Source organism: Puma concolor, chromosome E2 (genome assembly GCF_028749965.1).
Source record: "Puma concolor isolate L17-30 chromosome E2, mPumCon1.1.hap2, whole genome shotgun sequence".
Lineage (NCBI taxonomy): Eukaryota > Metazoa > Chordata > Mammalia > Carnivora > Felidae > Puma > Puma concolor.
The window spans coordinates 2,839,761-2,863,073 of record NC_141681.1 but is presented as its reverse complement, the minus strand read 5'-3'; the positions used below and the strand labels follow the sequence as shown (position 1 = coordinate 2,863,073).

Here is a 23,313-nt window from a genome sequence, read left to right as displayed (position 1 = left end):
CCTAGCAACCCTAACTGCCCAATGCACCAAACCACGGGCCGACGGTTGGGCTCACCCGGGTAAAAGAAGAGGGTATCCAGCAGCCCCAACCACGTACCGCTGTCCCAAAGGACACCTTCACAAAGCTGGCCCAGGTAACCAGTCTTAATTCCAGGGATGCTTATGTTAGCACATCAACGATTCAAATACAATCAATAAAGACTTACTGTCACGAACCCAGCAGGCAGAACATCCAGATTTCCATAAGGCCAAGTTTCAAGTTTCAAGACCAGGGTCAGACTAAGCTACGTTTACGTCTTTCTTGCCAAGAATTTGGGGCTCCTACAGATAGGTAATAGGGATGGGGGCTGGGCCCATCTCCTGGGACCCCCACCTCCAGCCACCACACCAAGGCTCCCCTGGGCGGGAGAGGACAGCAGGCCTGTGCCTGAGGGTGTGCACAGGAGGGTGTTTGGGGAAAGCCTCACGTGGGAAAGCAGCACCAGAGGCCACAGGGAGGCCAGGTCCTGAATTGGTGCGGCGGCAAGGCCTCGCAGACACAAGAACCGAACAGGAGGGACCGCAGCACGCCCCTCCCAGGTCACAGAGCCCAATATTCAGCAGGTCCTGCGTGTCCACCGCAGGGCTGGCCTCAGAGCGCCCTGGGGAGCCATGGCTGAGCCACAAAACACTACGAGTTTTCCATTTCCTAAGGACAGCAGAGCCCTATTTCATGACCTTTGATAAATTCACATCAGTCGAAATCCTACCGGAACGCGATTTGCATGCCTCCTCCAGGAAAACCCAAATTCAGCCACTTTGGTGACAACTGAGCAGCATGAAGAAATGGAATTGATTTTCCCAGTGGGAGACAACAGAACACACGCTGATCTCTGCTCAGGTTCCTGGAGCCGGGCTCCTGAAACCCACGTAAATTCCGAGGGGATAAGAACACTAGGAGGTGACCGAGGTGGCTCCCGGATGGCAGGTGGATCAGAAGCCTGGAATCCTCGGCTGCTCCGCGATCCCCCAGAGAGGGGAGAGGGCTACAAATGGAGCTAATGACCGACCAGGCCTACAGGAGGAAACCTCCAGAACAACCCACAGTATGGGGTTCAGGGAGCTCCCAGTTGGGGGAACACGTCCACCCCAGTCCCAGGGCGGATCAGGGTCCCACGCATCTCGTCATGTGGCTGTCCATCTATGTCCTTTGTCACCGCCTTCAGCAAGATGGTGAATGTAGTGTTTCCCTGACTTCCGTGAGCCGCCCCAGCACATTCACTGAACACGAGGAGGGGGTCACAGAATCCCCGACCTACAGCTGGCTGGTCAGAAGCACGGAGACAAACTGGACTGGTAACAGGCGGCTGAGGGGGCAGGGCAGTCTTGCAGGGTCTGACATCATCCTGGGTGCACAGTGTCAGGACCCAGTCGAGTGGCAGACACTGGCTGGCATCATGGAGAATTGCTTGCAGGTGGGGCACTGGGCGCTCAGAACCAATTTAGCCGCCTAGCCCATGCAGACACCTCAGTCCTCCTCGGGGAGCTCAGTGCCCTGCCCACACTCTAGTGGGCATGTGAAGTGCCAGTCACAGGGCCCAGGGTTCAAGGCAACAGACCTCTGCACATAACTGGACACACGTGGAAGCCAAGCGGCTATGATGCCATGAGACGGGTCATTCCCTCAACACGTCCCCTAGGGCGATGGTCCAGGAGAACTTCCTGCAATGATGGAACATTCTAGACCTGCAGAGCCCAACACACCCGAGGCTGCCGGCTGGGGATGCGGCCAATGTGACTGAGGACCCGAGTCTGTCCTTTTAGGTTATTTCAGCTCCAGCAGCCCTGAAGGTTAGGGCTGGGGCGAGGGTCTCCTCATGTGTCCTCCAGGGCTGGGCCCGGGGCGGATGAAGGGAGAGGCCTGAGACAAAACCCTAAGAACATGAGTCAAGAAGCAGGAAGCCGGCCCTGCGTCAGGGAACCTCCCAGCCTCTGTGGGGAGGACAGTGCACCACCAGCCCTTTACACATGCTTTCTGAGTTGGGAGGGAATCCACAGGAAGAAATGAAGGACTGACGCTGGAGTATGTCCAGCAGGAGACAAAGGGAGACCCCCAACAGGCCTCACCGGCAAGGACACCAGGTGAACTCAAGCCGGCTTCTAGGGACACAAGTTGGGGAGGGCCCCCTCCTCACCGGCTACCTTCGCCACCACCGGTAGACTCAGCTGTCTACCCTTCCCCTGACTGACTGTGCAATGGCAGGCATCTGAGAGGAGGCCTCACGCCCGGCGGTTCTAATAAGCCCCCTTTGAGGCTCCCCAGGGGCGAGAGCTCAGGAGCCCCCGAAGTCTGAGATGTGGCCGTGCAGCCCAGGGAAGGCCCGAGCTGGAACCCAGAGAGAGTTGTCGGAGGTTCCCCGCCCAATGCAGCACGCCCTGCACTGGCCCCACAGCCTGCGTCCACGCTGGCTGGGTAGGGGGGCTCTCCGGAAGGCCTGTCGCGACCGCCCTGGCATCCTTACCACATCCTGCAGGTGCGGGGGTAGTCCTCGTTGCGCGAGCTCACGCCCACAGGCAACACGAACGGCTGCCCCTGCCCGGACTGGGCCGGCTGCTCGGGTGCAGGCGCCGCTGCGGCCGCGGCCTCTCCGTCCGCAGGCCCCCCGCCCTTCTCGGCAGGCAGCTCCACGCTGGGCTGGGCAGGGCCCCGCTGGGGCTCGCGGGGGCTCTGCGGGGCGCGGCCCTCGCCGTCCTCGGCCCCGTCCTCCTGCTGCTGCTGCTCCTGGCGCACCTGCTCCCGAACCTCCAGGACGATGCGGGACAGCTCGTTGAAGCTGCGGAGGCTCTCCACGTCGGGCAGCTGGATGCGGTGCATGAGGTCGATCTCCACCGTCTGCTGCCCCGCAGGGATGTTGGGGTCACCCTGAGGAGCGAGCGGGCGGCCGTCAGCGGGACTCAGAGACCGGCACAGACAAGCTGCACGGTTTCCAGCTCAGAGCACAGCACGCCTCTGGCCAAAGGAGCTCACTCCAGCATTCCCACTGACTTAGCAGCAACTCCTTACGAAGTAAGAACGTCTTAGATGCCCGTAAAAACTAAGTGCCTATGGCAGGCAACCCATCTGTGAAGGGGTCTTTGAAAACACGGACCTGACAGCATCCGAGTGACCTTGTGAGGTGCACAGGCCCCTGGCACAGTGGCTCATGTGTGCTTGAGACCTCCAGGTGTAAAAACCTTCCCAGTCTGGAGGGGCTAAGACTGGGGCTTAGATGGGGCACCTGGGTGGCTCAGTTGGTTAAGCGTCTCTTGATTTCTGCTCGAGTCACAATCTCACGGTCGTGAGATCAAGCCCCACATTGGGCACCATGCTCAGAGTGGAGCCTGCTTAAGAGTCTCCTTTCTCTGCCTCTGACCATCTCCCTCTCTAAATAGAAGAAAATAAGATAAGATAAAAAAAAAAACTGGGGTTTAGAGAAGTGCACAGGCCCTCCTGACCTGAGAGCCAGCCCAGATCTGTCTGCCCTGGACGCAAACGCTCCTGAGCCTGAACCCAGGAGCTCCTCCAGGCCCTGCAGCTCCGCACGGGACCCCAGGGCTGCGCTCTGCTCACAAGGAGCCTTCCCAGAGCACAGGGGCCCTGGCCGACCAGGATTCAAGAAGAAGGCTTTGTGAGAACTAGGAAGAGGCATTCCTCCCCGGGACGCTTCGGTGCACCTGCCAGAAAGGCGCCCTGGCTATGCAAATGACAGGTGAGCACGGTGTGACCGGTGTCGATGAGGCAGGGACAGAGGGCTGATTTGTTTAAGACCCGCCCCCCGCCACCTTCAGCTCAACAATCCTCCGACTGTGTGCACCAGCTGCTGAGGTCAGGACGGGCAGTGGGAGCCCGTGTAATAACGCAGGGGGCTCCGATGTGGCAGCACCCTACCGTCACCTGGGGAACTCCTGGAGCCACGCACCCAGGTCGCCCTCCATGGATCAGAATCTCTAGGGCCCGACATCAGTGTTTTCTCAACATCTCCAGGGACTCTGGCGTGTGGCCAGGACCGGGTGCCATGGGGTAAGGCCACCTGAGAAACGCTCCCGATCCCCTAGAGGTCTTGTGAAATGCAAATCCTGCATCAGTGGGTCTGGCTAGGCCTGACAATCTGCATCCCCGGCAAAGCCACGGCTCCAGGGCCCACTGTGAGTAGCCAGGGTGGCGCCAGACTCACCGTGATCTTCGTGCCCCTGGCCCGCTTCCCGTGGAAGCTGAGCATGACGATCTCTAGGCCGTGGCTGCCATAGGTGCCTTTGAAGAGGCCGGGTCTGATGAGGTCGTCCGGGTGGCTGGGCGGGAGGTAGATGCGGCGGTACGTCAGGCAGTTGCTGTGGGGGGAACAGGTGGCTTGAGAGCAGCTCGGGTGGGGGGACGGGGAGGCAGAGTACAGAGCTCACGCACCTCCCTGCCTGGTGACGGAGGGCCGGCAGGGCAGGGCGGCCCGGGGCAGGGCGGCCCGGTACAGCCCGGTTAGGGTCCTCCCAGGCCAGCGGGGGGCAGGAGGCACGCCGCGTTACTGAGCCACAGTCGTCGCCCCCTCAAAACACACGCAGGGCACACGTCACACCTCATCGGATTCTACCAGGGCTTACGCTCTACCGGGCACCGCAGGGCAGCTGCGGCAGGTAGAGCTCTCTGCAGAGGGGGAGGGGATGCCACTCCTGCTCTGTCATCCCGGCACAGGATGCCGACCCGAGACTGCGGAGGGGGCGTTCGCTGCACCAGGGGTTGTTTACGTGGGACCCGGGGACAGGGCCCAGGGACAGAGGCCAAGGCAGGGAGAGCAGCTAAGAGAGGCGGAGCCTCCCCCAGCAGACGTGGGGAAACGCCCTGAGGCTTTGGCACACGGGCCAGGCTTGTCAGAGCACGCCGCTGCTGGATGCTGGCGACAAAGCAGACAGAAAACAGACACCAAGGTAAGGCACGGTGGGGAGGATAGAAACTGTACTCACAGTACTCCGGGAGAGACTATGCTCACAGTAGCTACCAAGAGAGGGTCTGTATTCACACCACCCACAGAGGGAGCTGCGCTCAGTAACCGTGAAGGGGGACTAGGCTCACAGTACCCACAAAGGGAGCTGCACTCAGTGTGCATAGGGACGGAGTGTGCTCAGTACCTTCAGAGCAGGGGTGCACTCGGTACCCACGGAGAGGGACTGTGCTTAGTACCCACAGAGGGGGACTGCATTCAGTACCCACAGAGGGACTGTGCTCAGTACCCACAGAGCAGGGCTGTACTCACAGTACCCACAGAGAGGGATTGAGCTCAGTACCCACAGAAGGGGACTGCACTCTGTACCCACAGAGAGGGACTGTACCCAGTACCCAGAGAAGGGGACTGCACTCAGTACCCAGAGAGAGGGACTGTACCCCGTACCCACAGAGCAAGGATGCGCTCACAGTGCCCACAGAAAGGGACCGCGCTCAGTACCCACAGAGAGGGACTGTACCCAGTACCCACACAGCAGGGCTGCGCTCACAATGCCCACGGAGGAGGATGCACTTACTCGTACTGACTAGTGTAGATAAACTTCATCAGGATGAGCTCCTGCATGTGCTCGTGGAAAATGTCCTCCAGTGTCCGCCCCCATTCTTCCCTCAGCCACGTGCGGAATTCCTTCCAAGAGAACACGGTCATGAAAACCACCATGACTCACACATAAGGCCATTCCCTATGGCACTGAGCGGATACATGCAGCATCTTACAGCTTGGGCACGCCTGCACCACAGTCCCACTGGGGTGGATGGGATGGAGATTCGGCTGGCCAGAGACAGGGGCTGCCATACTGTGGTCTCCCGGGACCTGGCCTCCCTCCCGGGGGGTGAGTCACCAATGAAAAGTAAGGGGCTCTGGCCCCCACTTTCCCAAACTTCAGGAAACAAGAGGGACCGTGGGGTCCCTTCAGGCAAGGCTGGGGCCACAGCCCACGTCCGGAGCTCCCAGGCAGCAGCCACATAAGCCTCGCTTCCGAGGCCGCCATGGGATATGGTGTCTAATCGAAGCCTAGTCCTCAGGCTTCTGGGCTGCAGGACTCTTGTCGCTAAACCCCGTGCTGGTGACACTGGCTCGAGCTGCTTTCACCAGCTGCCGATGAAGAACAAGATAGGTGTGGCCGGAGGAGAATGGAGGTGCCTTCATAGCTATGTTATACGTTCAAAAAGTTTATTTGCAAGAAGGGAGGTTCTATAAACATGTGTCCTCAAAACTCAGTAATTCATTGTGGAATCAAACCACGTGAAGGACATTTAGTGCTTAATAACTTCATGGTGTGTATTTAACCTAATCCCCAGCTCTGAGTTCTGAACTCAATGTAGCATTTTTAATGACCGTCTAAAATTAGCTTTACAAACAGAAGCAAGAGAGATTTAACAACAACAACAACAAAATACAGAAGAGCTACAATCCATCAGTTGCTTTCACACATCACCGCCTAACCTCGAGCCACAGTGACTGAAGCACACGGCTACTAAACCACAAGCTCAGTATATGCAAATCAACTGGAAGTATCTCTATCAGGAGCACAAAACTGGAAAACGAACTTTTACATCCTATTTGCAGCAGCCTCAAACAACACAAGACCTGGGATCACATGTTAGGAAACACGTGTGCGGCCCCTGCTCCGACAACCACAGCACCGAGAGGGTGCGAATGAGCCTCCGCGACAGGGGTGCCTGCAGCCGGGAGGACTCAGACCAAGCCAGCAGTTCTCTCCGAACCCATCTATAGACTCAGCGCCATGACAGTCACAGTCCCACCAGGATTTCTGTAGAAAATGACAAGCCGATTCTGAAATTCATATGGAAATGAAAAGAACCTACAACGTCCAAAGCCATCTTTCAAAACAACAAAGTTGGAGGACCTCCACCAGCTCACGTTATGACTTAAAGAGAAAACCACAGTGATCAAGATGGTGCTAAGAGCATCGGGACTGACAAAAACATCGATGAAATGAAACGGAGAGCCCAGAAACAGACCCATTTAGCTCGTCAGCTGATTTTTGACAAATATGTCCAAGCCACACGATATGAAAAAAAAGTCTCTTTCACAAATGATGCTCAAACAACTGGACAGCCATGTGGAGAAAAGGAACCACGATCCCGGCCTCACACCACACACAAGAAATAATGCTGGATGGGCCACAGACCCAAACATAGCATGAAGCTATCATGCTTCTGAAAAGAGCGAGAATCTTTGTAACTTAGGGATAGGCAATGTTTTTTGTTTTTTTTTTGTTTTTTTAAGTTTGTTTTTGAGTGAAAGAGAGCGTGCGCACACGTGCACACAAGCGGGGGAGGGGCAGAGAGAGAGAGAAGGAGATACAGAATCTGAAGCAGGCTCCAGACTCTGAGCCTTCAATGCAGAGTCCGAAGCAGGGCTTGAACACACGAACCTCAAGATCATGACCTGAGCCGAAGTTGGACACATAACCGGCTGAGCCACCCAGGTGCCCCTAATTTGTGAAGGTTTTTCTTTTACGGTTATTTTTCTGTATCTTAATAAACACTGCCTGTCCCAGGGCGCCTGGTTGGCTCAGTCACTTAAGAGTCCAACTCTGGCTCATGATCTCACAGTTTGTGAGTTCAAGTCCCACACCAGGATCACTGCTGTCAGTGCTAAGACTGCTTCGAACCCCCTGTCCCCCTCTCTTTCTGCCCCTCCCCCACTCATTTTCTCTTCTCTCAAAATAAATAAACATTAAAAAAAAAGAAAACTGGGGCACCTGGGTGGCTCAGTTGGTTGGGCATCCAACTTTGGCTCAGGTCAAGATCTCACAGCTTGTGGGTTTGAGCCCCACATCGGGCTCTGTGCTGACAATTCAGAGTCTTGAGTCTGCTTGGGAGTCTGTGTCCCCCTCTTTCTGCCCCTCCCCCTACTCACACACTGTCTCGCTCTCTCTCTTACTCTCAAATATAAATAAATATGGGGGGAAAAAAAAAAACACTTGACAAATTATACTTTACCAAAGTCAAAAGCTTCCACTCAAATGGCTGAACTCATGGAGGAAAGGCCCTCAAAAACTCAAACCAATAAGCAACAGATAAAAATGGAACTGAAGTATAAATGAGCAAGGACTTTGATGTTACCATGGTGAATAATCGGACTTGAACTAAATACCACGGAAGATGGCTTGTGAGGAGTCGTAATCTTATTTACTTTGCATGAAAAGGTCAGAGTCATTAGAAACAGCAACCAGGCCCAATTACTCAGAACAAAGGCCTTTGAAATATGTTTATTATGCAATTATCTCATGAGAGGTGCATGCACAAGGAAAACATAGGAGCCCGGAACACAGAAGACAAGAACAATATTTCCCAGAGCTTGCTCACCACGTGCTGGCGCCATATAACCATCGTGTTCATCTTCACAGCAGCCCGGGAGACAGGTGCTAGCGTCTTCCCCATCCTACAGAGGCGTGGGCCTTCGGAAACCCTTCCTATGTCACCAGGAGTAGGTGGCAGAATCAGACCTCATCCAAAGTCCACGTGCTCCCTGGCCTTGCTTCCACCAGGGCCACCGTCAAGGACGGGAGGAGCGCAGGAAGCAGGGGGCTTACCCGCCCTGGTGGGTTGTGAACATGAACCAGCAAACAGACGACACATAACAAGAATCTGGAACATCTTCAGGGCCTTTCACCTGGCAATCCCACAACTGTATGTATGGTCCAAAAACCAGGTAAGGTTTTTGCACAGAGTTCAGGCAGTTCAGTTCCAGGAAGAAGCCTGGCGTCTCTCCCAGGCGGCCATGGCCAGGCCTGGTGCTAAGACTTTCACATGCTGTGCCCTATTCAGCCCTCCAACTCGTGTGGGTTCTGCGGGTAACTGCATGGCCCCGTTTCACAGGTAAGGACTGAGGCTCTCAGAGAGCAAGTCACTTGAGCACGTGGTCAGGAGGGCAGTGGGGAAACACAAACACCTGAGCAAGACCCCATGCCCGACCGCAAGAGAGAGGATCACACTCATAGAGTCAAAGACCTCAGGTGACAGACGGGATGTTGCGGTCAAACTGAAGTTTGTAAACAATTCTAATGAGACTGGGAAGTATTTCTGGAACAGCTAAACAGCTTTAAAAAAAAAAAAGACCCAAATTAGATAGAGTTAGATTGTAATTACATAAAAAAACAATTTGGAAAACATGAAGGGATAACACAGGACAAGCACAGGGGCTGACCCTGCGTGGGGCTCCAATGAATTCGTGTTTGATGATCAGAAGGTGACATTTCAATGCTCAGGTGAAAAAGTACAAAAGACAAAAAAAAAAAAAAAAGCAAAACAAAAGCATCTTGCGTCCCGTTCAGGAATGTAGGGCGAGAACCTCTCCACACGACAGAGCGCCAGGAGCGAGGCCTGGTCGGGAGGGATGACGGACACCCACAGCATCTCAGGGGTGGGGCCTGCCCATCCTGCCTCCCTCCTCTCTTCCCCATCTCTGCTCCTCCTCGCAGCCCGGATTTCCAGAAACCTCAGGCTGGGGGCTGGACAGGCACAGGATGGGCAGGGAAGACGGCAGCTGGGCCTGGCTGTCATCTAGTGACGGAGGCCAGAGGAGGCAAGTCTGCGTGGGCCCAGGAGCCTGCCCTGCTCACAGAACCCAGGAGAGGGGCTGCGGTTTGTGGAGCACGCACAGGTCCCCCGGGGCATGCCATGAGGAGCAGGCTGAGGGCATCGCGGCCTGACTCGCGTCTGAACTTGGCATTCAGAGGTGCACACGGCGGGCAGAAACCCCGGGCCTGGAGCTGGGTGGGAGAAGCGGAAGGGCTGGTGAGCAAGACTCGGTGTATGAGCCAGAGACCCACGGGGCACCTGCAGCGTATGAGCCAGAGACCCACGGGGCACCTGCAGCGTATGAGCCAGAGACCCACGGGGCACCTGGAGTTAGCACTTCTCAGACAGCCCAGCCGCCCGGCATCCCTCACGGGCTCTTGTGGTGCCAGAGAGAACGAAGGAGAGCAGGGTGCCAGGCCAGCCCCTGGGGGCGTGAGGACTCCCCCGTCCCCGGGGAAGACTGCACTTGCTGCCATGGTCCCCTGCTAGCCCTCTTGGCTGCCAGGAGCTCTCAATCCCCTGGGAAGTGCCCTCTGGGCCCAGAATTTTATTTTATTTTTCATATGTTTATTTAATATTTTTGAGAGAGAGAGAGACAGCACAAGCAGGGGAGGGGCAGAGAGAGAGGAAGACACAGAATCCGAAGCAGGCTCCAGGCTCCAAGCTGTCAGCACAGAGCCTGATGCGGGGCTCGAACTCACGAACTGTGAGATCATAACCCGAGCCGAAGCCGACGCTCAACTGACGGAGCTACCCAAGCGCCCCGGGGCCCAGATTTTTAAATGACTGTCAGCCATTAGAGCACAGGGCAGCCAGAGTCCGGGGCTCAGCCCTTCACCTCAGTGCTCAGAGCTATCAGGACACATGGCGATGTCCCCCCCACGGCCTGTCCTCTCTCCCTGGAGCCTGGAGCCATCCTCTGGATCCAAAAGACTGAACGAGAAAGTGAAGACGTCACCGGCTGACACACAAATCCACAGGAGAACCCCATCCCCACACAGCTGAGGGGAGACAGAGACAAGCAGCAGACAGCAGAGCACCTAACATGGACAAAGTGACCACAGGGCCAGACGGCAAGCTCTCCCACCACAGCAACTCCAGGCTGGCTCACTGGGGACCTTGAGGTCCCGCCGCTCTGCCTGGGGACGGTCTGCCTGGGGACAGGGCGCGGCCCTCTGCTCTGCACGGGGGACGGTCTGCCCATCCTCTCGGATGGGCCGGGCAGGGGAAAAAGAGATGCCTCTGACTACATAAAAGTTAAAAACACATAAACATTAAAAAAACTCCTGGAGAAAAACACACTATAAATCAAACCAAAAGACAAAATAATGAATAAGAAATGACTCGCAACTCACACCTTGAAGGATTCATTTCCCCAGACGATAAGCTGCTACGAGTCAATTAGAAACATCAAGCAGAAAAAGAAGCAAGGATGTTTCCTAACGTTCAGAGAAGGAGCCACGGGGAGCCCTTGATCATGCCCCTCACCTCAGCCTCGGCTGAGGTCACGGTAAGGGAAACGCAAAAGGACCCCAGGGCCAGGAGACCAGCAAGGCCGTGCTCCTGCCTCACACGCACTCGTTCCTAGTTTCCATCCACAAAGGACTGGTGTCACTGCTTTTACAATCGAAGTTATACCATTCCACTTCCCGATTGGCGAGCCCACACACGGAAGGCGGCGGCCAAGAACTTTTCCCGACCCCAGCATATGTCCTTCCAGAAACACACCGCACGGTCCCTTTACAGTCTCGACAACTGAGGAGTGTCTACTCTCGGGAAACACGCGGACGTCTTCTGCTGAAACGTGAACTATAGCAACACCTGCGTGTTGTGCGTGCGACGTACATGCAATCGTCAGTGACACTGTTGTGAAAGAATAGAGCATTTCCATCACGTGCCACATATTTGAGGAAACAGGGACCTCCTCCGCCTTCAAGGGATTCCAGTGAGCATGTGTGTGCACTCTTTACACAAAGACGCGCGTACGTGTGCGCTTACGTTCAATCTCCCTGCACTTCTCGGGCTAACAGGGAAGCGACCGGACTCAGAACCTGACTGAGAAATGCAGGCCCAACCAATAACCATCAGTTCAGGGAGCATCCGACACTTCAAAAATTCAAGTTTTCCTTAGGATGTTTTGAAATGGCAGTGTGACTTAGGTCCTCAGAACACAGAAACTCAAAGGCAATATGAAATTACTTGTGCAAATAAAAGGAAGTCCAAAGAAACTCACGAGTGAAGCTCAGAGACAGGCCTCCCCTCTGTGTGGCCATGACGTGGAAATGTCAGCCACAAGGCCCGTCTGCCGGGAGAACACAGAGGCTCCAGAAAAGCCGTCCGGTCTCCCCACGCACGCACACGCGAGAAGAATCTCCAACAGCACCTGGACTCTCTCGCCAAAGGGGCAAAGGGGAGCCGCTCAGAGAAAACTACTTCTCTTCGCTCCGCCTGTTCTCAGGGGTGGCGGGTAACGAAAGCCCGTGGCCGTGCAGCCGCACACACGGTGCCCTTTCCGATGGACGGGGCAGGGGAGACGACCCTCTCACAGGGGGCATGCTGGCGACGTCAACCCGTGAACGGAGGGGTTCGGGCTCACCTCCTGCCTCCCGCCAGACATCCTGTGGTGGTCCGTCTGGTTGCACTTGGTGGAGAACTCGTCCTTCTTCACAATCTTGAGGGTTCACGACAAAGGAGAGGGGAACGGGTCAGTCACGGCACGCCGGGCAGGCAGCCGGGGCAGCACGATCAGCCTCTCCGGCACAGACACCCCCCGCACGCGTACGGAAGCCCAAGAGCTGCCGAATCGTGGCCAGTCCCGAGAAGGGAGCTCAGGGCTGCCTGGACGCACACCTCCTCCTCAGAGGACAGTGCATCTGGGAGGCTTTTCCAAGGCGACACGTCACGGCACAGCTAAGGGGCTGCTGTTTCACACGGGCTCACTGGGGTGGCGGTTCGCCAAACCATTATCAGAGAGCAGAGTGTTTTATTCCAAGTTGATACTCTTTCAAAGAGGAAACCTGGGAGCGTTGAGGAATCATGGCAAAAAGGACGGTTCCGACCGAACACAGAATCCCTGGCAGGTCCCAGTGAGTGAGTCTCTGAGGGGCTACATCACAGCACCATCAGGTCGGGAACACACCCCAGGGGCGGGGCTGAGCCCCCACTTCCTCCCCTGTCTGCTGCTCTGTGTGCACACGGGCCTGCAGCTGGGAACCCCACAGCCAGCTCAGCCAACACCACACCCCCACTGCCACTAGGACCGGGGGCGACAGAGGAGCCCAGCCCCATGCCTGCACTCGGCTACTGTATGTAAGGGAGCCCCAGGCGCTCACCTGGATGTGGCCATTGTGGGGCCCTCTGTGGCCATACATGCACTCCACCGTGGCAGACTTTCTCTCCATCAGGTGGACCCTGAACAAGGGCTTGAATCGCATGGGGTCGTCCACATGAGGGTCGTGGGGAGGCAGGTACATCCAGCCAATGATGAACAAGCCGTCCACCTGTGGTGAGGAGGAAGGGCACAAGTCCACGTGAGATTTAGGCTGAGGGGCTGAGGCAGGAGGTCTCCACCCCACACTGCCCTCGAGGACCACCCTCGTCCCCACACCGCAGCCCCGCCCAGAATCCTGGGGCCAGGGAACATACAGTCTAGCGCACCAGGATCCAGTGCATCAGGATAAGCATGGCCCACCTACCAAGTGCTTGTTGTTTAAAAAGTAGTTACTTTTCATAAACACAGTGACTGAAATCTTCTAAAAGAGTAGAACTTAAGTGTTCTCACTCAGAAAAGAACGGATAGAAATGGGAAGTGGAGGACGTACTCGTCACTAGATGGCAGGAATCCTTGCACAAAGAACACAAATATCACCGAGATGTATTCCTCACGTAGCCCACAACTTTGTCAATTACACCTCAACGAGGCTGAAAATAAACACATACCTGCACCATTATCTACAATATCCAAGATATGGAGACAGCCTAACTGTCCATCAACAGATGAATGGATAAAGACGTAGTGGGTACACAGTGGAATACTACTCAGCCGTAAAAAAAGAATGAAATCTTGGGGCGCCCAGGTGGCTCAGTCGGTTAAGCGTCCGACTCTTGGTTTCGGCTCAGGTCACGATCTCACGGTTCATGGGTTTGAGCTCCCCATCAGGCTCTGCACTGACAGCACAGAACCTGCTTGGAATTCTCTCTCTCCCTCTCTCTGCCCCTCCCCCATTCACACACACGCACTCTTTCTCAAAATAAACTTTAAAAAGCTAAAAATAAAAAAATAAAATGCCTGAAAATCAGAAACAAACTGAGAAGACAGATGCCGTGGCTGTGCAACATGCATGATAACTGTGGGTGTGCATGCTGCCGTGGCTCTTTGGTGCATGCAAAGTGGTGGCTGACAGACAGGGACTGGACTGGGGGCGGGGGAGGGGTGTCCCGGGCAAGGAGCTTGGGTGCGCTCCCATCATTCCTGTGGCAAACCGGTCTGACAAGGGCAAGCCAACACTCTTTTGTCATGGCTCCATTCTCCCCTAATTACCCCCTCCTTTCAGAAGCTGCAATTTCTTTTTTACTCTATTACTCACTGCCAGGAAGAAAAACAATATCACCCTCCCCGCCTAAAGAAAGGAAAGCAGTCTGCCCACGCTGGGGAGCAGACTGGCTTGTCCTGGAAGGAACGTTCTAAATGCAAGGCTTTCCCCAGTGATGTTGAACATAAATATAAAGCATGTTTCTTAATGGATGTTTCCACTGCATCGTAAAGAATATGAAGCAATATTTATCCCTGTCCAACCCCCACCTGGTGAGCAAACCACAGAGTGACAGAGCTCTTGGGGCCCCCAGGTGACTCAGCTGAGCCAGGCTCTGAAGAGCCCACGCCGAGGCTACGCAGGGCCCCAGTGTGTCGTCTGTTACTACCACGTGCTTGTGGCCGGGCCCGTGGACTCACCAAGAGCGTGTGCAAGCAGAGGGGGAAGCAAGATCAGAACACGGGCGCTCCCCAAAGGGCACCAGACTCCACTCACACTGGAGCACCAGCAGCAGTGACACGGGGGTCAGGCACCTGCACACCCCCAGCCCTGGGGCTTCTGCTAAGAGCACATGGCGAGCCCGAGGAGGGAGGACAGCCACGCTGGAGACCCAGCAAAGCGCCGCACCCCACGATACAGATGCCTGTAAAGCACTAGAACTGAGCAGCTACTATTCAAAACAGGACAGGCAAGCGACGGAGCAGCACATAAAAATGAAGCTACAAGACTTTCCTCCTGGGGCGCCTGGGTGGCTCAGTCGGCTGAGCATCCAACTTCGGCTCAGGTCATGATCTCACGGTTTGTGAGTTCGAGCCCCGCGTCGGGCTCTGTGCTGACAGCTGGGAGCCTGGAGCCTGCTTCGGGTTCTGTGTCTCCCTCTCCCTCTGGCCTTTCCACATTCATGTTCTGTCTCTCCCTCTCTCTCAAAAATAAATAAACATTTAGGGGCGCCTGGGTGGCCCTAGTTAAATTAAGTGTCTGACTTCAGCTCAGATCATGATCTCACAGTCCGCGAGTTCGAGCCCCGCATCGGACTCTGTGCTGACAGCTCAGAGCCTGGAGTCTGCTTCGGATTCTGTGTCTCCCTCTTTCTCTGCCCCTCCCCCGCTCACACTCTGTCTGTCTGGCTCTCTCTCTCTCACAAATAAATAAACACCAAAAAAAATTTTTTTAATAAGTAAACATTTTTTTTTTTAAAATAAAAAGACTTTCCTCCTGCTTAGGACCAGGGTGCTTACAACAAACAGCCCCTCCTGCAGACACCAGCTGGGAAGTCTGCACACACAGCAGTTCGAATGCTGCCTGAAGACACCAGGGGCCCCAAGACAAGGACCAAGGGCCTGAAAAGAAGGGACAGGTGAGCCAAAGGGGGCAGGGCCTCCCACCCCTGGGTCCCAGGCCCCTGAGTACTCCTGGCAGAGGGTGGTGGGGTGGTGGAGCCCCCAAGGCTGCCACGGAAGCCACGGCTCTAGGGCAGGATCCCAAAGTGTACATAGCTCTGCCCCTGAGGCACCTTCCGGATCCTAACCTGTGAGGCCGGGAGATGGAGAAGTCAAGCAGAAAGTGGCTGCTGAGAGGCCAACCAGCCAGGAGAGGCTTCAGCGGTATCTGTGCCCTGCTGGGAATACAGGCCCTGGAGAGGAGGTGCCTAGGCTCTCTCAGGTGACAACCTGGTCAGAGCCAAGTGCTCTGCTGGCTATGAACCCAGGCCAGAGGCCAGGGACCCTCCTGGGGAGAGCAGCAGCCACGGCCACGGGTGCGGGCAACGCCAGGCCATGCCTGAAAATCCAGAGGAAAAAGTCTGTAAAGTGAACTGGAGGTCACAGACTTTAAAGTAACTTTGCCTCCTCATGTACTCTACAAGACAAGGAAGAGGGAAAAACCTCACCAGAAGCACAAGAAACAAAGCCAGACTTGCATCCTGGCCACGGTGGAGTAACGGGGGCTGCTGTGAACACAAATGCGACCACGGCCAACACGCAGCGAGGGGCTGTAACCCCTGGCCACGCGCTGGATTCCTGCCAGAGGCACCTGCCAGACCCCAGAGCAGAGAGGGGCCCAGGCAAACAGAGAAAACAGAGACTGGACTTCGAGGTGGCTGGCGTGCTGGAGCACGGGGGTCAGAGTCCCAGAAAGGAGGGAGCTGTGTGGAGAAAGACCCCCGGGATCTGCCGAGGGGCCCGCGCTCTGGCTGAACACCGAGCCCGGGACAGGCTGGGCACACGCTGGACAACCCCCGGGTCGGACAGGTCTCGAGATGTCCCAGCTGCAAGCAAAAGAGATGGGCGCCTCCAGGAACCCCCGGGGCACGGACAGGGGTGCCCCAGCACCGAGACTTAGACACAGAGCTAAAGCACGCCTCTACGAGAGCCCCCGACCGCCTGACCTGCCTGACCACGTTTGAGGGAAGAGAATCACCCAGCTCCTCAGTATTGAGCGACAGTGTCCGCCTCCACAGGGAAAAGAACCGGCCTGCAGGAGACGGAAAAAGGGCGGACAGACAGAATCAGGAAGTCTAGGCAGCTGAAACAAGAAACACTATGGTCTGGCGGGGAGAAGCTCTCAGGAGACAGGATCAGGCTACTGGCACAACCAAGCACCTGCACACACCCCCACTGGGCAAGCTGTCCCCTTTGGTCCTCTTCTGCCGGCCCTGGTCCCCTTTGTCCCCAGGAGCACAGGCCTCAGCTCATCATCCCTTCCTGCCTACGGTGAGCCGGGCACTCAGCAGGCAGAAGGCAGTTCTTCTGGGGCCTGGCCCCCAGGAGGGTCTGTGTGAAGGGGTGCCCATGATCACATTCAGGTTGTGTATTTTTGGCAAGGATCCACAGAAGGGAGGCTAAGTCCATCGAGTGAAACCAGGAGGGGCCTGAGGTCAGAGTCCCATTGCCAGTTAGCTAGCGGGGATCACCGCGATGGGTGCTGTTGGCCACATCTCCCCCCCAGTAAAGGCCTCTTCCTCCTTGTAATCATGACCGCTAAACAGTAGCCCCCAAAGAAGTCCCCGGAACCCATGAACGTCACCACCCTATACTGCAAAACGAGGATTTTACAAACGTGAAGTTGAAGATCTTAAGAAGAGATGGCTGGGGCTCACCCGGGCCCTCAATGCAACCACTGCATTCCCGAGAGAGGGAGGCAGACTAGGTCTGAGACACACAGAGGGGAGAGGGGTCAGGGGCAGAGGCTGCAGGGGTGCAGCCACAGTCAAGGGACACCTGGGCCTCGCAGCTGGGAAGAGGCAGGGAGGACCCTCCCCCAGAGCCTTCAGAGGGAGAGCGGCGACCCCACGACACCCTGGTCTCAGCCTGGTTAATACTGAGGACGTCAGGCTTCCAGATGAGTGACAGAATCCACTGGTGGTAGCTTGGTAATTTGGCCCCCGGAAGCTAAGACAGCGAGTAATACAGGATTTGTGGGGAGAGGCTCACAGATTGTGGAAATACAGTTTCCCCCAAAGTGCCCACCGCTGGTTTTCCCATCCATCAAGGACCCTGGCCTGACCCCAGTGTTACTATGGTGGGTGAACCCCACTTTCCGACTCCACTGAGGCTTCCAGTCGGCACCAGGCCCGCCTGGTCCCAGGGCCACCGTGCCTCCCAGGTGACTCACCAGGACACTGCACCCCAGCCCGCCGTCCTGGCCACTGAACTGCGTCTTATTCATGGGACAGGCACTCGCGAGCGTTAGTGGAACGATAAAAAGTCCGCATGACGAGTCACAGCTGGGGCACGCCTCGGGGCACAGAGACAGGGCCGCCAGGGTCAGAGGGTGACTGTTTACGGCTCCAAGGGGCCCCTGATTTAGGACAAGAAGTGAGTGCACAACCCAAAACTAGCATGTCCTGCTGGCGTGAACACAATGGCCGAGATGTCTGCAGGAGGGGACCAGGATGAGGGAGGGAGGACCCCCTGTGGCTCCTCACCATGAAGTCCAAGGTCGCAGTGAGAACCTTTGGTCATTTACAAAATTGCAAGTCACCTAAGGGGGCTCCCTGTGACCACTGGGCGGCGCCTCGGGGAGAAGACCACTAGGGCCTCAGTCCCACCCGCACCAGGGCCCAGCGCCGCGGGCTCGGACTCACCACCACGTTCAGCAGTCCTCCGTAGGGCCCGATGTCTGGCTGCCACAGCCCCAGGATGTGTCTGTAGCGGTGGAGCACTGCGGGAAGAGAGAGAGCTGTCACGCCGGAGCCGGCCAGGCTGTGCTTCACCGTCACCCGGGAGGAAGCGCCTGATGCTGGTAACTAACAGAGCCTCGTGCGCAAATGTGGACCCAAGCAGATCTTTGCAAAGGTTTCTAGAGAATTCTAAGAATGAAATGTCTTTCGAACCCTTAACAAAACAGACAACTGGACCATTCTGAAACCTAGCCTCTAAGTGATCAGTGCCGGTGACTGCTGCCTTGAAAGACACAGAGGGAGCACCCCTGTAAAGTGGGGAGCCTCCCATCAGCGGGGGAGTCAAAGACTGGGACACCTCCCTCCTGGGGACACGGCAGAGGGGACACTGGCATCTGTACGCGAGATGTGTCCATAAAACAGTTAGGCTAAAATTCCCACCAGAGTCAACTGCACGCTGTCTTGTCTGGGCAACAGGTGCCCACGTGTGACCCACGACAACACATTTACAGCAGGTGCATCTGAGAGGGTGTTTCCAGACAAGGTTAGCATTTAAATCCGCACACTGAGTAAAACCAACCGCCGTCCCCAACTGGGTGGGCCTCATCCAATCAGTGGACAGCCTGGAAAGAAAGGCTTTTCCCCAAGGAGGGGACACCTGCCTGACCCCGTGAACTGCGACATCAGTCTTTCTAACTTGGGACATGAAAGGAAACATGGGCTCCTCCAAGGTCTCGAGCCTGCCAGATTTCAGACTTCAACTACACCCTCAGCTCCTCTGGGAGCTGGTCCCAGGGCCACCATGCCTCCTAGGTGACTCACTGATGGCAGACCTTGGGACTTCTCAACCTACATTCACTGTGGGACCCAATTCCTTACAACAAATTTCTTCACATAAAGGAATGGCTCTGTTTGTCTGGAGAACCCAGGCTGATGCACAGCGGGAGGCAGGGATGGGCTGGACGGCACGATCACATCATTCTGCGGGAAGCAAGACCCAGCCAGCAGAGCCAGCGGGACCTGGAGACGGGCTGGCAGCTCTCAGGTCTCCACTGTGTCTGGAGTGCAGGGAGGAGGAAAGTGAGGCCAGAAGCAGCCCAGGCCTTTGAAGTATGCAGACAGCTGGCGGGCAGCTACCCGCTGTCACCCGAGGTTCCAGCCTGTTAACACGGGTTTCTAAATGAGCCTTTACTGTCTCCCAGACACCTGCCATTCATCCCGTGTGCAGTCTTCTGAGTCGGTTTACAAGACGCACAGTAAAGTCGGTCTGGCTAATTTACGGTCACACCCGGATAGGTTTTGTGTTTAACACACAAGCAATAATCAACAGGACCAGGAACCATAAACAAATGAGCTGCAGACTGACGTATATACTCAAGGGTTCAGGGGTGAAATATGACAGCATCTGCCACTTACTCTGAAATGCATCAATCGAGCAGGATGATGGAGAGATGGGTGGATGGAAAGCTGTGAGATAATAAAGCGTCACAGACGGTTGTAGAATCAGGTGATGGCAAGCGGGTGTTTGCTCTATGATCCTTTTTGTAGACTTTTTAATTTTCATGATAAAACACGGGAGAATAAAGTCAATGGGCCCATTCAGCATGACCCTCTCCTCTCGTATCCCCCTCCCCTAGTCCCCAACTTGACTGCAAGCAACAGTCTGTTCTTTCCAAATCAGTCTATGACCACACAGCTCCTGGACCACTCAAAGACCACACAAGACTCTTAGCAACTTTGAAAGGAGACCTCCCTCTTTTCCTTTAAAAGCCGCAGCTCTGGGGGCACCTGGGGGGCTCGGTCGGTTGAGTGTCGGATTCTTGTTTCGGCTCAGGTCATGATCAGGGTGGTGAGATCGAGCTCTACATCAGGCTCCACACTGAGCACGGGGCCTGTTTGAGGTTCTCTCTCTCCCTCCCTCTGCCCCTTCCTCTCTCTCTCTCTCTCTCTCTCTCTCTCTCTCTCTCAAAAAAATAAATAATAAAAAATGACAGCTACAGCTCTCTGAAATTAAAACACTGCCTCCCAGCTGTCTGCCTGGAGTGGCAGAACCCTCGTATAAGCTCTGCACGTGTGAGAAAAATCACTGTTCTCCTTGTGGCTTCTGCTGACACAACACTGGCTCACGGGCCTGGGATGGCCCCCAAGATGGTCCAAGAGAGAGACAAGAGACCAACACCCTCAGCCCAACTGTGAGCACGCTAACTTCTAAGCAGGCAAGCCATTTCACAACGTAAAGGTAAAGTCTGTGTTTTATGTTATGCGCTTAAAAAAGTGGAGCCACCAGAACAGAGTCTAGCAGAGGTGACCTGAGAGCCTCAATGAGCCCAGGGTGCCCCCAGGAGGGGAGCCACGTTCGGAGTTAGCCTCTAACTAACACCCAGGGCCGCCATACAAGGAGCGGGCACTGGCTCGCCCACTTCCCCGCACGTTCCCACGCAGCCCTCACCCTGACCCTGTGTGGGCAGAAGGAGGGTCTGGGCCAAGACGTCCTGGCCCAGGGCACTGAGCAGACCTCGGGGCTTCTCACCCGGAAGACCCCCAGCTCACAGAGCCCTCCCCAGCGCTTCCAAAGAGCCAGTGGCCACTGGTCAGGAGAGGTGGGCGGGATCAGGTTACAGAGACTGGCGTGGCCCCAGCAGCGGGTGTGAGACCCGAGAGTCCAGCGGACTGTTCTAGACGCTTCGGGTGCTTTACTGTCACGAGCACCAGGCCACGGCCTCAGTTCGTGGGTAGAGAGCCTCGACACGAGAGAACTACGCTATTCGGGATTACGGAGGAAACGCCGCTGCTCCAGCCCCCCGAGGCAGGACTCAGGCCTGTCAGAACACTGGTGTTCAGCCAAATGAGGCAGCTCAGAGGCTGTTCCAACCGCTGGTCCCCGAGGTCAGTGTGGCTGTGTTCAGAAAAACATTCCCGGCTCTGAGACACCCCACCCTCCGAAATGGAAAGGAGTGAGATAATCTGAGGTGAAGGAACCTCTCAGCTAAGCACTAACGGGAAAATGCCCCGTGCTAGTCCGTGCCCGCTAACTCTCATCCGCCAACAGAAAGGCCACTTAACAGGCCCAGCGGGAAACTCTTGGCACAGAGGCCCAAAAGATCCGGCTCTCCTCGGCACAGCGTGAACTGGGAGCTGGCTGTCCCGGGTGCAGCCGCGATGGCCCTCCACCAGCCAGGCCAGAAAGCTGCTCTGGAACCATCATGTCTGCTGCTGCAGAACAGGGGTTTCAGGCAGTGGGTGGTCCTCAGACTCAGACTTGTGAAAAGATTAGCATAAATGCAACTGATGTAACCGCTGCCACTTGCTGGTAGCTTCTGGTTATTAAAACAAAATCAGAGGAGGGGACATGTCCAAACTCATTCCCCAAGACCAGCATGACCCTGATACCAAATCTAGACGAGGAGGCCACGAGAAAACTACAGGCCAACATCCGTGATGAACCAAGATGCAAAAACCCTCAACAAAATACTAGCAAATCACATTCAACAACACATTAAAAGGACCATTAACCACAATCAAGTGGGATTTATTCCAGGGACGCAGAGATGGTTCAACATCCACAAATCAATGTGGTAACAATCACATTAACTAAATGAAATCATGTGTCATCTCAATAAATGCAGAAAGAGCATCTGTTAAAATTCAACATGCACCGATGATTAAAAAAAACCAAAAACCTCTCAACGAGATGGGTATAAAGTGAACGCAGCTCGACATGATAAAGGCCACATACAAGAACCCCCCCAGCTGCATCATACTCAGTGGGGAAAAGCTGAGAGCTTTTCCTCTGAGATCAGGAACAAGGCAGGGACGCTCACTCTCGCCGCCCGTATTCGACACAGTCCTGGAAGTCCCGGCTGCAGCAGTCGGGCAAGAAAACGAAAGAGCAGGCGTCCAAATTGAAAAAGAAGAAGAAGAACTGTCACTGTCTGCAGATGACACGGCAGAGCATATAGAAATCCCCAAAGGCTGCGTCAAAAACGTGTCAGAATAAAGGAACCGAGCGAAGCTGCAGGATACGCACTCAGCATGCAGAACGAGACGAGGCTCTCAGAATCCGGCCGGGCGACGGGCAGGCTGCCTCCCTCCCTCAGACCCACTTCCCGCCGGGGCCTCCCTGCCCTTTCTAGGAGCGCCTTCCGTCTTTATACTGCCAGGGTCTCCCCCTCCTCGGGAACCCCATGTGTTCTTGGCTCCACCAGGCAGAGGGGACTCTGGAGGAACCTTCCCATCAGGTGCACCTGTGCGGCCAAACACCGTGTCATCTACGTCGAGGGTTAAAAGCGACTCGTGCACCTCGTCCCGGAGGAGTGCGTGACACTCTGCCAGAGCCCCTGTACCTACCAGAGCCGTGGAGCATTGCTGGGACTCCAGACGGACGCCTCACAACCCTGAGTCCTCTGGTCACTGGTCACCATCAATTCACACATAGGGACATGCGTCAGCTACGTCATTAACGATGCATCCCCCACGATGCCGCCAACGCCTCACGGACACAGACCACCAAGAGTCTCAGGCGATGACAATAACATGCGGCCTGACAGACAAACAAGCACAACTGACACGGCCCAAGCCGCTCGTGGGGGCCACAGAGGCCCTCGACGCCCAGCACCATGAGGTGGGCTGACACGCGCCTCCCCAGGACAACGTCTTACGCGGAGGCTGCTGACCGTTTCCAGCCCGGCAGAACCTGGCCCAGAGGACTTCAAGAGAGCAGGGAACACCGGGTGCCAAGAGCTCCACGAACAGGGCAAACTGGTGAGAGAGAAAGAAACAGTGCCGGGTCCCAAGGTCCTCACAAGCCAGTCACCACGCAGACATTTCCAGAGGATCTGGCCAACGTCAAAAATGTTGCATCCTGAGTTGCCCTCTACAAGAACGCACCAGGAGCCCTGGAATACCGACGGCCTGGGCATACAGGCCTCAAATTCGGGTTGAAACTGGTTTCCTTTCTTCACGCACGTGAACTTCTTTCCTGATGTTCTAACAGACCGTGGAGACAAGAGTGCTCGCAGTGTAAGTATGTCCCCAGAAAAATGCAACCAATACTCACAAGTGGTTGTTGTCATTGTATTTTCTGGGCCGTCCAAGGTTTC

General features: G+C 55.7%; 1 protein-coding gene across 4 annotated transcripts in view; it reads right to left on the bottom strand.

Annotated features, from left to right (window-relative positions):
* FBXO31 (F-box protein 31) overlaps positions 1-23,313 on the bottom strand; it is a 45,685-nt gene that overhangs the window by 4,582 nt on the left and 17,790 nt on the right. For 3 of the 4 annotated variants that reach the window (XM_086688738.1, XM_086688740.1, XM_086688739.1), the window contains 6 exons: positions 18,179-18,255; positions 12,895-13,062; positions 12,159-12,233; positions 5,527-5,636; positions 4,194-4,347; positions 2,502-2,902 (listed from right to left, as the gene is read on the bottom strand). In XM_086688738.1, coding sequence (XP_086544864.1) covers positions 2,502-2,902; positions 4,194-4,347; positions 5,527-5,636; positions 12,159-12,233; positions 12,895-13,062; positions 18,179-18,255 — 985 coding nt within the window. Of the gene's footprint in view, positions 1-2,501; positions 2,903-4,193; positions 4,348-5,526; positions 5,637-12,158; positions 12,234-12,894; positions 13,063-13,257; positions 13,533-18,178; positions 18,256-23,313 lie in introns of those variants that run through there. The other variant, XM_086688742.1, reaches the window with a different exon arrangement.